Genomic DNA, 12,770 nt, shown 5'->3' with positions numbered 1-12,770 from the left:
GTCCCCTAACCCTACCCTTCTGTCCCCTAACCCTACCCTACTGTCCCCTAACCCTACCCCTCTGTCCCCTAACCCTACCCTACTGTCTCCTAACCCTACCCTACTGTCCCCTAACCCTGCCCTACTGTCCCCTAACCCTGCCCTACTGTCCCCTAACCCTACCCTACTGTCCCCTTACCCTACCCCTCTGTCCCCTAACCCTACCCTACTGTCTCCTAACCCTACCCTACTGTCCCCTAACCCTACCCTACTGTCCCCTAACCCTACCCTACTGTCCCCTAACCCTGCCCTACTGTCCCCTAACCCTGCCCTACTGTCCCCTAACCCTACCCTACTGTCCCCTTACCCTACCCCTCTGTCCCCTAACCCTACCCTACTGTCTCCTAACCCTGCCCTACTGTCCCCTAACCCTACCCCTCTGTCCCCTAACCCTACCCCTCTGTCCCCTAACCCTACCCTACTGTCTCCTAACCCTGCCCTACTGTCCCCTAACCCTACCCCTCTGTCCCCTAACCCTACCCCTCTGTCCCCTAACCCTACCCTACTGTCTCCTAACCCTGCCCTACTGTCCCCTTACCCTACCCCTCTGTCCCCTAACCCTACCCTACTGTCTCCTAACCCTACCCTACTGTCCCCTAACCCTACCCTACTGTCCCCTAACCCTACCCTACTGTCCCCTAACCCTGCCCTACTGTCCCCTAACCCTGCCCTACTGTCCCCTAACCCTACCCTACTGTCCCCTTACCCTACCCCTCTGTCCCCTAACCCTACCCTACTGTCTCCTAACCCTGCCCTACTGTCCCCTAACCCTACCCCTCTGTCCCCTAACCCTACCCCTCTGTCCCCTAACCCTACCCTACTGTCTCCTAACCCTGCCCTACTGTCCCCTAACCCTGCCCTACTGTCCCCTAACCCTGCCCTACTGTCCCCTAACCCTACCCTACTGTCTCCTAACCCTGCCCTACTGTCCCCTAACCCTGCCCTACTGTCCCCTAACCCTACCCTACTGTCTCCTAACCCTACCCTACTGTCCCCTAACCCTACCCTACTGTGCCCTAACCCTACCTTACTGTCTCCTAACCCTACCCTACTGTCTCCTAACCCTACCCTACTGTCCCCTAACCCTGCCCTACTGTCCCCTAACCCTACCCTACTGTCTCCTAACCCTACCCTACTGTCCCCTAACCCTACCCTACTGTGCCCTAACCCTACCTTACTGTCCCCTAACCCTACCCTACTGTCCCCTAACCCTACCTTACTGTCTCCTAACCCTACCCTACTGTCCCCTAACCCTGCCCTACTGTCCCCTAACCCTACCCTACTGTCTCCTAACCCTACCCTACTGTCCCCTAACCCTACCCTACTGTGCCCTAACCCTACCCCTCTGTCCCCGAACCCTACCTTACTGTCCCCTAACCCTACCCCTCTGTCCCCTAACCCTACCTTACTGTCCCCTAACCCTACCCTACTGTCCCCTAACCCTACCCCTCTGTCCCCTAACCCTACCTTACTGTCCCCTAACCCTACCCTACTGTCCCCTTACCCTACCCCTCTGTCCCCTAACCCTACCCTACTGTCTCCTAACCCTACCCTACTGTCCCCTAACCCTGCCCTACTGTCCCCTAACCCTACCCCTCTGTCCCCTAACTCTACCCTACTGTCTCCTAACCCTACCCTACTGTCTCCTAACCCTACCCTACTGTCTCCTAACCCTGCCCTACTGTCCCCTAACCCTACCCTACTGTCCCCTAACCCTACCCCTCTGTCCCCTAACTCTACCCTACTGTCTCCAGGGGACTATGTTGGCGTGAAGCATGCGTTGCGTGAGGTGGAGGTATACTACAACATGGATGTGAACTGTCTGGACCCTCTGGGGCGGAGCGCGCTGCTGATCGCTATCGAGAACGAGAACCTGGAGGTGATGGAACTACTTCTGGACCACGGGGTTGCTACGGGAGACGCCTTGCTCTACGCCATACGGAAAGAGGTGGTGGGGGCCGTGGAGGTGCTGCTGTCTCATAGGAGACCTGGTGGAGAGAAACAGGTAGGGACTGTGGAGGTGCTGCTGTCTCAATAGGAGACCTGGTGGAGAGAAACAGGTAGGGACTGTGGAGGTGCTGCTGTCTCAATAGGAGACCTGGTGGAGAGAAACAGGTAGGGACTGTGGAGGTGCTGCTGTCTCAATAGGAGACCTGGTGGAGAGAAACAGGTAGGGACTGTGGAGGTGCTGCTGTCTCAATAGGAGACCTGGTGGAGAGAAACAGGTAGGGACTGTGGAGGTGCTGCTGTCTCATAGGAGACCTGGTGGAGAGAAACAGGTAGGGACTGTGGAGGTGCTGCTGTCTCAAAGGAGACCTGGTGGAGAGAAACAGGTAGGGACTGTGGAGGTGCTGCTGTCTCATAGGAGACCTGGTGGACAGAAACAGGTAGGGACTGTGGAGGTGCTGCTGTCTCAATGGGAGACCTGGTGGAGAGAAACAGGTAGGGACTGTGGAGGTGCTGCTGTCTCAATAGGAGACCTGGTGGAGAGAAACAGGTAGGGACTGTGGAGGTGCTGCTGTCTCAATAGGAGACCTGGTGGAGAGAAACAGGTAGGGACTGTGGAGGTGCTGCTGTCTCATAGGAGACCTGGTGGAGAGAAACAGGTAGGGACTGTGGAGGTGCTGCTGTCTCAAAGGAGACCTGGTGGAGAGAAACAGGTAGGGACTGTGGAGGTGCTGCTGTCTCATAGGAGACCTGGTGGAGAGAAACAGGTAGGGACTGTGGACGTGCTGCTGTCTCATAGGAGACCTGGTAGAGAGAAACAGGTAGGGACTGTGGAGGTGCTGCTGTCTCAATAGGAGACCTGGTGGAGAGAAACAGGTAGGGACTGTGGAGGTGCTGCTGTCTCATAGGAGACCTGGTGGAGAGAAACAGGTAGGGACTGTGGAGGTGCTGCTGTCTCAATAGGAGACCTGGTGGAGAGAAACAGGTAGGGACTGTGGAGGTGCTGCTGTCTCATAGGAGACCTGGTGGAGAGAAACAAGTAGGGACTGTGGAGGTGCTGCTGTCTCAATAGGAGACCTGGTGGAGAGAAACAGGTAGGGACTGTGGAGGTGCTGCTGTCTCATAGGAGACCTGGTGGAGAGAAACAGGTAGGGACTGTGGAGGTGCTGCAGTCTCATAGGAGACCTGGTGGAGGGAAACATGTAGGGACTGTGGAGGTGCTGCTGTCTCATAGGAGACCTGGTGGAGAGAAACAGGTAGGGACTGTGGAGGTGCTGCTGTCTCATAGGAGACCTGGTGGAGAGAAACAGGTAGGGACTGTGGAGGTGCTGCTGTCTCATAGGAGACCTGGTGGAGGGAAACAGGTAGGGACTGTGGAGGTGCTGCTGTCTCAATAGGAGACCTGGTGGAGAGAAACAGGTAGGGACTGTGGAGGTGCTGCTGTCTCATAGGAGACCTGGTGGAGAGAAACAGGTAAGGACTGTGGAGGTGCTGCTGTCTCATAGGAGACCTGGTGGAGAGAAACAGGTAGGGACTGTGGAGGTGCTGCTGTCTCAATAGGAGACCTGGTGGAGAGAAACAGGGAGGGACTGTGGAGGTGCTGCTGTCTCAATAGGAGACCTGGTGGAGAGAAACAGGTAGGGACTGTGGAGGTGCTGCTGTCTCATAGGAGACCTGGTGGAGAGAAACAGGTAGGGACTGTGGAGGTGCTGCTGTCTCATAGGAGACCTGGTGGAGAGAAACAGGTAGGGACTGTGGAGGTGCTGCTGTCTCAATAGGAGACCTGGTGGAGAGAAACAGGGAGGGACTGTGGAGGTGCTGCTGTCTCAATAGGAGACCTGGTGGAGAGAAACAGGTAGGGACTGTGGAGGTGCTGCTGTCTCATAGGAGACCTTGTGGAGAGAAACAGGTAGGGACTGTGGAGGTGCTGCTGTCTCATAGGAGACCTGGTGGAGAGAAACAGGTAGGGACTGTGGAGGTGCTGCTGTCTCATAGGAGACCTGGTGGAGAGAAACAGGGAGGGACTGTGGAGGTGCTGCTGTCTCATAGGAGACCTGGTAGAGAGAAACAGGTAGGGACTGTGGAGGTGCTGCTGTCTCATAGGAGACCTGGTGGAGAGAAACAGGTAGGGACTGTGGAGGTGCTGCTGTCTCATAGGAGACCTGGTGGAGAGAAACAGGTAGGGACTGTGGAGGTGCTGTTGTCTCATAGGAGACCTGGTGGAGAGAAACAGGTAGGGACTGTGGAGGTGCTGCTGTCTCAATAGGAGACCTGGTGGAGAGAAACAGGTAGGGACTGTGGAGGTGCTGCTGTCTCATAGGAGACCTGGTGGAGAGAAACAGGTAGGGACTGTGGAGGTGCTGCTGTGTGTGTGTGAGAGAGAATCGTAGTGTAAGTGAACGTAATTGAATGTTTAAGGGATTATAATTCTCATTCACTATCTAGTGATACCAATAACCCACTATACCAATAACCCACTATACCAATAACCCACTATACCAATAACCCACTATACCAATAACCCACTATACCAATAACCCACTATACCAATAACCCACTCTCTGTCACTCTCTACTGTCGTTCATTTTCAACCCCACTCTCTGTCACTCTCTACTGTCGTTCATTTTCAACCCCACTCTCTGTCACTCTACTGTCTTTCATATTCAACCCCACTCTCTGTCACTCTCTACTGTCTTTCATATTCAACCCCACTCTCTGTCACTCTACTGTCTTTCATATTCAACCCCACTCTCTGTCACTCTCTACTGTCTTTTATATTCAACCCCACTCTCTGTCAGTCTCTACTGTCTTTTATATTCAACCCCACTCTCTGTCAGTCTCTACTGTCTTTTATATTCAACCCCACTCTCTGTCAGTCTCTACTGTCTTTCATATTCAACCCCACTCTCTGTCACTCTACTGTCTTTCATATTCAACCCCACTCTCTGTCACTCTCTACTGTCTTTTATATTCAACCCCACTCTCTGTCAGTCTCTACTGTCTTTCATATTCAACCCCACTCTCTGTCACTCTCTACTGTCTTTCATTTTCAACCCCACTCTCTGTCACCCTCTACTGTCTTTCATATTCAACCCCACTCTCTGTCACTCTCTACTGTCTTTCATATTCAACCCCACTCTCTGTCACTCTCTACTGTCTTTCATACTTACCTTTTGTTCTGTCTTCTCCTCCTCTCTCCTCTCTCCTCTCTACCTCTCTCCTCTCTCCTCTCTACCTCTCTCCTCTCTCCTCTCTACCTCTCTCCTCTCTCCTCTCTCCTCTCTCCTCTCTACCTCTCTCCTCTCTTCCTCTCTCCTCTTTTCCTCTCTCCTCTCTCCTCTCTTTCTCCCTTCCTCTCTTCCTCTCTTCCTCTCTTCCTCTCTCCTCTCTTCCTCTCTTCCTCTCTCCTCTCTCCTCTCTTCTCTCTCCCTCTCTTCCTCTCTTCCTCTCTCCTCTCTCCTCTCTCCTCTCTCCTCTCTCTCCTATCTTCCTCTCTCCTCTCCCTCCTCTCTTCCTCTCTCCTCTCCTCTCTCCTCTCTCCTCTCTTCCTCTCTACTCTCCCTCCTCTCTTCCTCTCTCCTCTCTCCTCTCTCCTCTCTTCCTCTCTCCTCTCTTCCTCTCTCCTCTCCCTCCTCTCTTCCTCTCTCCTCTCCTTCCTCTCTCCTCTCTCTCCTCTCCTCCTCTCTTCCTCTCCTTCCTCTCTCTCCTCTCTCCTCTCCTTCCTCTCTTCCTCCCAGGTCCCATCCCTGATGACGGACAGTCAGTTCTCAGAGTTTACTCCAGACATAACTCCAGTCATCCTGGCAGCTCACACCAACAACTATGAGATCATTAAACTACTGGTCCAGAGAAAAGTCACAATTCCCAGACCCCACCAGATACGATGTGACTGTGTCGAGTGCGCCTCCAGCTCAGAGGTGTGATGGGAATTATTGTCAAATATGATGTTTATTGTTTCCTTTCGCGATATAACAACAATGCAATTAAATTACATTTGGCATTAAACACACACACACACACACACACACACACACACACACACACACACACACACACACACACACACACACACACACACACACACACACACACACACACACACACACACACACACACACACTCCGCCATGCCACAACCCCACTCCAAAACTGACCAAATAAAAAACATTATTTATTAATTCACACACAACACCCCACAATGACAATGCGAAAACAGCCCCCCCCCCCCCCCCACCCCCTACCCCCTGTTTAGCACTAACTGAAGTTTATTTAGTGCTTTATCCTGGTAGCCGGAAAGTAGAGCATTGCAGTAGACTAACCTAGAAGAGACAAAAGCATGGATACATTTTTCTGCATCATTTTTGGACAGAAAGTATCAGATTTTTGCAAAGTTACGTAGATTGAAAAAAGCTGTCCTTGAAACAGTCTTGATATGTTCGTCAAAAGAGAGATCAGGGTCCAGAGTAACGCCGAGGTCCTTCACAGTTTTATTTGAGACGTCAGTACAACCATCAAGATTAATTGTAAGATTCAACAGAAGATCTTTTTGTTTCTTGGGACCTAGAACTAGTATCTCTGTTTTGTCCAAGTTTAAAAGTAGAACGTTTCCACTTCCTTATGTCTGAAACACAGGCTTCCAGGGGACGGCAATTTTGGTGCTTCACCGTGTTTCATCAAAATGTACAGCTGTGTGTCATCCGCATAGCAGTGAAAGTTAACATTATGTTTTCGAATGACATCACCAAGAGGTAAAATATATAGTGAAAACAATAGTGGTCCTAAAACGGAGCCTTGTTGAACACTGAAATGTACAGTTGATTTGTCAGAGGACAAACCATTCACAGAGACAAACTGATATTTACTGGGTCAAGATTTGTTTTTGTTTTCAAAATAAACTTTATTGGTGGATAGAGAGCCGTTTATTATGTTCAATATAGGAGGGCCAAGCACAGGAAGCAGCTCTTTCAGTAGTTTAGTTGAAATAAGGTCCAGTATGGAGCTTGAAGGTTTAGACGCCATGACTATTTTCATTCTTTGGAGAAATACGCCTTGGAGAGCCTTTTTATTTCTCTATTTGGTTAAGTCAGGGTGTGATTTGGGTGGGTGTTCTATGTTTTCTATTTCTTTGTTCCCAATCAGAGGCAGCTGTCTATCGTTGTCTCTGATTGGGAATCATACTTAGGCAGCCTTTTTCCCCACCTAATGTTGTGGGTAATTATTTATTTTCTGTGTGTGTTTGTGTGTGTCACGGTCGGTTTCTGTTTACCGTTTTTTTTTGTGAAGGTTTCACTTTATTAAAGATGTGGAACAACATGACACGCTGCGCCTTGGCTCATTTATGACAGGGAGTTTGAAGACAGTGAACAGATCAAGCTTTCCCACTGTACAGTACTTTACATGGCACTACAGAGTTAATTAGCTAAGTGATTTCCACCCCAATACCCTCTACACAGATTTAAAGAGGAGTCTGTCATTTGCTTTCTAATGATCATGATCTTTTCGTCAAAGAAGTTCATGAATTTATCACTGCTGAAGTGAAAGCTTGGGGAATGCTGCTTTTTAGTTCGCTTTGCGACAATATCAAAAATGCATTTGGGATTGTTCTTATTCTCCTCAGATAAGTTGGAAAAATAGGATGATCGAGCAGCAGACTTCCAGTTTGGTGGAGCAGCAGTAAGGGCTCTTCGATACTGCACGGTACTGTCTTTCCAAGCTAGTCAGAAGACTTCCAGTTTGGTGGAGCAGCAGTGAGGGCTCTTCGATACTGCACGGTACTGTCTTTCCAAGCTAGTCAGAAGACTTCCAGTTTGGTGGAGCAGCAGTGAGGGCTCTTCGATACGGCACGGTACTGTCTTTCCAAGCTAGTCAGAAGACTTCCAGTTTGGTGGAGCAGCAGTAAGGGCTCTTCGCTACTGCACGGTACTGTCTTTCCAAGCTAGTCAGAAGACTTCCAGTTTGGTGGAGCAGCAGTAAGGGCTCTTCGATACTGCACGGTACTGTCTTTCCAAGCTAGTCAGAAGACTTCCAGTTTGGTGGAGCAGCAGTGAGGGCTCTTCGATACTGTCTTTCCAAGCTAGTCAGAAGACTTCCAGTTTGGTGGAGCAGCAGTGAGGGCTCTTCGGTACTGCACGGTACTGTCTTTCCAAGCTAGTCAGTAGACTTCCAGTTTGGTGGAGCAGCAGTAAGGGCTCTTCGATACTGCACGGTACTGTCTTTCCAAGCTAGTCAGAAGACTTCCAGTTGGGTGGAGCAGCAGTAAGGGCTCTTCGGTACTGCACGGTACTGTCTTTCCAAGCTAGTCAGAAGACTTCCAGTTTGGTGGAGCAGCAGTGCGGGCTCTTCGGTACTGCACGGTACTGTCTTTCCAAGCTAGTCAGAAGACTTCCAGTTTGGTGGAGCAGCAGTAAGGGCTCTTCGATACTGCACGGTACTGTCTTTCCAAGCTAGTCAGAAGACTTCCAGTTTGGTGGAGCAGCAGTGAGGGCTCTTCGGTACTGCACGGTACTGTCTTTCCAAGCTAGTCAGAAGACTTCCAGTTTGGTGGAGCAGCAGTAAGGGCTCTTCGGTACTGCACGGTACTGTCTTTCCAAGCTAGTCAGAAGACTTCCAGTTTGGTGGAGCAGCAGTAAGGGCTCTTCGATACTGCACGGTACTGTCTTTCCAAGCTAGTCAGAAGACTTCCAGTTTGGTGGAGCAGCAGTAAGGGCTCTTCGATACTGCACGGTACTGTCTTTCCAAGCTAGTCAGAAGACTTCCAGTTTGGTGTGGCGCCATTTCCGTTCCAATTTTCTGCAGCAGCTATCAAAAGTGATTGAGTTGCTGCATAGATTCAAAAGATGAAAACACAGTCGGTTTTTATTTTTGTAAATTGAAATTTGCTATCATAAATGTTATGGTCACTAGTGTAACCAGGAGGTGAGGCCTCATTTAACACAGTAAATTCATCAGGCTTAAGCCATGTTTCAGTCAGACCAATCAGATCAAGATTATGATCAGTGATTGCTTCATTGACTATAACTACCTTGGAAGTGAGAGATCTAACATTAAGTAGCCCTATTTTATGATGTGAGGTATCACAATATATTTCAATAATGACAGGAATGGAGGAGGTCTTTATCCTAGTGAGATTGCTAAGGCGAACACCGCCATGTTTAGTTCTGCCCAACCCAGGTCGAGGCACAGACATGGTCTCAATGGGGATAGCTGAGCTGACTACACTGACTGTGCTGGTGGCAGACTCCACTAAGCTGGCAGGCTGGCTAACAGCCTGCTGCCTGGCCTGCACCCTATTTCATTGAGGAGGTAAGGGAGATAGAGCCCTGATATCCTCTCTTCTTGGTTGTTGAGAGTGTACACTTTTTTTTCAGTGCGTTTTATTTCAGCCACTTCTTCCCCCACGGTGCGTTTTATTTCAGCCACTTCTTCCCCCACGGTGCGTTTTATTTCAGCCACTTCTTCCCCCACGGTGCGTTTTATTTCAGCCACTTCTTCCCCCACGGTGCGTTTTATTTCCTTTATCTCGTGTTTTACGTATCTTGTCTTATTCTCAAATTCATCCAGATTGACTTTTGGGAACATGCAAACACTGGAGGGACAGACGACCTTGGTTCTGGAGGGGCAGACGACCCTTGTTCTGGAGGGGCAGACGACCCTGGTACTGGAGGGGCAGATGACCCTGGTACTGGAGGGGCAGACAACCCTGGTACTGGAGGGGCAGACGACACTGGTACTGGAGGGGCAGACGACCTTGGTTCTGGAGGGGCAGACAACCCTGGTACTGGAGGGGCAGACGACCCTGGTACTGGAGGGGCAGACGACCCTGGTACTGAAGGGGCAGACGACCCTGGTACTGGAGGGGCAGACGACCCTGGTTCTGGAGGGGCACAGGCTTTTCCTGTTTATGATTTAACAAACCTGGAAGACCAGGCACCCCATGAACAGGGTTGCCTATTTAGGTGGACAGCCTTCGTCACACCAGGTCTCACTCATCCTCTCCTCTCCTCTCCTCTCCTCTCCTCTCCTCTCCTCTCCTCTCCTCTCTCCTCTCCTCTCCTCTCCTCTCCTCTCCTCTCCTCTCTCTCTCCTCCTCCTCTCCTCTCCTCTCCTCTCCTCTCCTCTCCTCTCCTCTCCTCTCCTCTCCTCTCATCTCATCTCCTCTCCTCCCTGTAGGTGGACAGCCTTCGTCACACCAGGTCTCATCTGAACATCTATAAGGCCTCTCCCTCTCTCATCCTCTCCTCTCCTCTCCTCTCTGTCCTCCCTGTAGGTGGACAGCCTTCGTCACACCAGGTCTCGCTCATCCTCTCCTCTCCTCTCTGTCCTCCCTGTAGGTGGACAGCCTTCGTCACACCAGGTCTCGCTCATCCTCTCCTCTCCTCTCTGTCCTCCCTGTAGGTGGACAGCCTTCGTCACACCAGGTCTCGCTCATCCTCTCCTCTCCTCTCCTCTCCTCTCCTCTCCTCTCCTCTCCTCTCCTCTCCTCTCCTCTCCTCTCCTCTCCTCTCCTCTCTGTCCTCCCTGTAGGTGGACAGCCTTCGTCACACCAGGTCTCGCTCATCCTCTCCTCTCCTCTCTGTCTCCTCCCTATAGGTGGACAGCCTTCGTCACACCAGGTCTCGCTCATCCTCTCCTCTCCTCTCTGTCCTCCCTGTAGGTGGACAGCCTCCGTCACACCAGGTCTCGCTCATCCTCTCCTCTCCTCTCCTCTCCCCCTCTCCTCTCCTCTCCTCCCTATAGGTGGACAGCCTACGTCACTCCAGGTCTCGTCTGAACATCTATAAGGCGCTGGCCTCTCCCTCTCTCATCCTCTCCTCTCTGTCTCCTCCCTGTAGGTGGACAGCCTACGCCACTCCAGGTCTCGTCTGAACATCTATAAGGCGCTGGCCTCTCCCTCTCTCATCCTCTCCTCTCTGTCTCCTCCCTGTAGGTGGACAGCCTACGTCACTCCAGGTCTCGTCTGAACATCTATAAGGCGCTGGCCTCTCCCTCGCTCATCTCTCTCTCCAGTGAAGACCCCATCCTCACGGCCTTTAGACTGGGCTGGGAACTCAAAGAACTCAGCAAGGTCTGTAACAACGTTTCCCCAGCAGTTTAAATCAAACATGAAGGGTTATATAGCCTTTATAAGTGGTTACAACCAGTGTATTACTGTCTATTCCTCGTCTCAGCAGTGTGGTGTTTCTAACATGTTTATAAAGGGTTATAAAGGCTTTCTAACAGTTAATAAGCTGTCTATTCCTCTTCCTAGGTGGAGAATGAGTTTCGTCAGGAGTATGAGGAGCTGTCTCAGCAGTGTGGTGTTTATAATATGTTTATAAAGGGTTATAAAGGCTTTATAACAGTTAATAACCTGTCTATTCCTCTTCCTAGGTGGAGAATGAGTTTCGTCAGGAGTATGAGGAGCTGTCTCAGCAGTGTAAGCTGTTTGCTAAAGACCTGTTGGACCAGGCGAGGAGCAGTGGAGAGCTGGAGACTATACTGAACCACAGAGATGACAGTGAAGAACTGGACTCCAGAGAGACCAGCCACGACCTGGCCAAACTCAAACTGGCCATCAAATACCAACACAAAGAGGTAGGACATATTATCTTCTTGTGGCTGCAGGGGCAGTATTGAGTAGCTTGGATGAATAAGGTGCCCAGAGGTGCCTAGAGTAAACGGCCTGCTACTCAGGCCCAGTTGCTAATATATGCATATTATTATTCGTATTGGATAGAAAACACAGACAAACACTCAAACAGTTTCTAAAACTGTTTGAATGATGTCTGTGAGTATAACAGAACTCATATGGCAGGCAAAAACCTGAGAAGAAATCCAAACAGGAAGTGGGAAATCTGAGGTTGGTCGATTTTCAACCCAGCCCCTATTGAATACACAGTGGGATATTGGTTATGTTGCACTTCCTAAGGCTTCCACTAGATGTCAACCATCTTTAGAAACTTGAATGAGGCTTCTACTGTGATGTGGGCCCGGATGACAGCTCTTTGAGTCAGTGGTCTGGCAGAGAGCCAGGTCCTGGTCACACTCATGTCACATGATAGCGACCTGGCTTTTCTATAGACAATGGAATTCTGCGTTTTGAACGTTATTGAACATTTATGATAAAAACATCCTAAGGATTGATTCTATACTTAGTTTGAAATGTTTCTATGACCTGTAATATTACTTTTTGAAGTTTTTGTCCGACGTTCGCATGGACTTGCATGAGCGTTTGGATTTGTGTACTAAACGCCCTAACAAAAGTAGCTACCTTAGACATAAATAATGGACTTAATCGAACTAAATCAAAGATTTAATGTAGAACTGGGATTCCTGGGAGTGCATTCTGATGAAGATCATCAAAGGTAAGTGAATATTTATAATGTGATTTCTGATTTCTGTTGACTCCAACATGGCGGATAATTTCTTTTTTCTGAGCGCCGTCTCAGATTATTGCATGGTTTGCTTTTTCCGTAAATGTTTTTTGAAATCTGACACAGCGGTTGCATTAAGGAGAGGTATATTTCCATGTCTAACAAATGTATTTTCATCGACATTTATAATGAGTATTTCTGTAAAATGATGTGGCTCTCTGCAATATCACCGGATGTTTTTGGAACTACTGAACGTAACGCGCCAATGAAAACTGAGATTTTTTTATATAAATATGAACTTTATCGAACAAAACATACATGTATTGTGTAACATGAAATCCTATGAGTGTCATCTGATGAAGATCATCAAAGGTTAGTGATTCATTTTATCTCTATTTGTGCTTTTTTGTGACTCCTCTCTTTGGCTGGAAAA

General features: G+C 49.7%; 1 protein-coding gene across 1 annotated transcript in view; it reads left to right on the top strand.

Annotated features, from left to right (window-relative positions):
• The window catches only part of LOC118379866 (short transient receptor potential channel 5-like), an 88,424-nt gene that overhangs the window by 2,080 nt on the left and 73,574 nt on the right, over positions 1–12,770 (top strand). The window contains exons 2-5 of the mRNA XM_052460726.1: positions 1,794–2,044; positions 5,724–5,903; positions 10,912–11,049; positions 11,355–11,558. Coding sequence (XP_052316686.1) covers positions 1,794–2,044; positions 5,724–5,903; positions 10,912–11,049; positions 11,355–11,558 — 773 coding nt within the window. The remainder of the gene's footprint in view (positions 1–1,793; positions 2,045–5,723; positions 5,904–10,911; positions 11,050–11,354; positions 11,559–12,770) is intronic.

This window comes from Oncorhynchus keta, chromosome 13 (genome assembly GCF_023373465.1).
Source record: "Oncorhynchus keta strain PuntledgeMale-10-30-2019 chromosome 13, Oket_V2, whole genome shotgun sequence".
NCBI lineage: Eukaryota > Metazoa > Chordata > Actinopteri > Salmoniformes > Salmonidae > Oncorhynchus > Oncorhynchus keta.
This window is presented reverse-complemented; position numbering and strand designations above follow the sequence as displayed.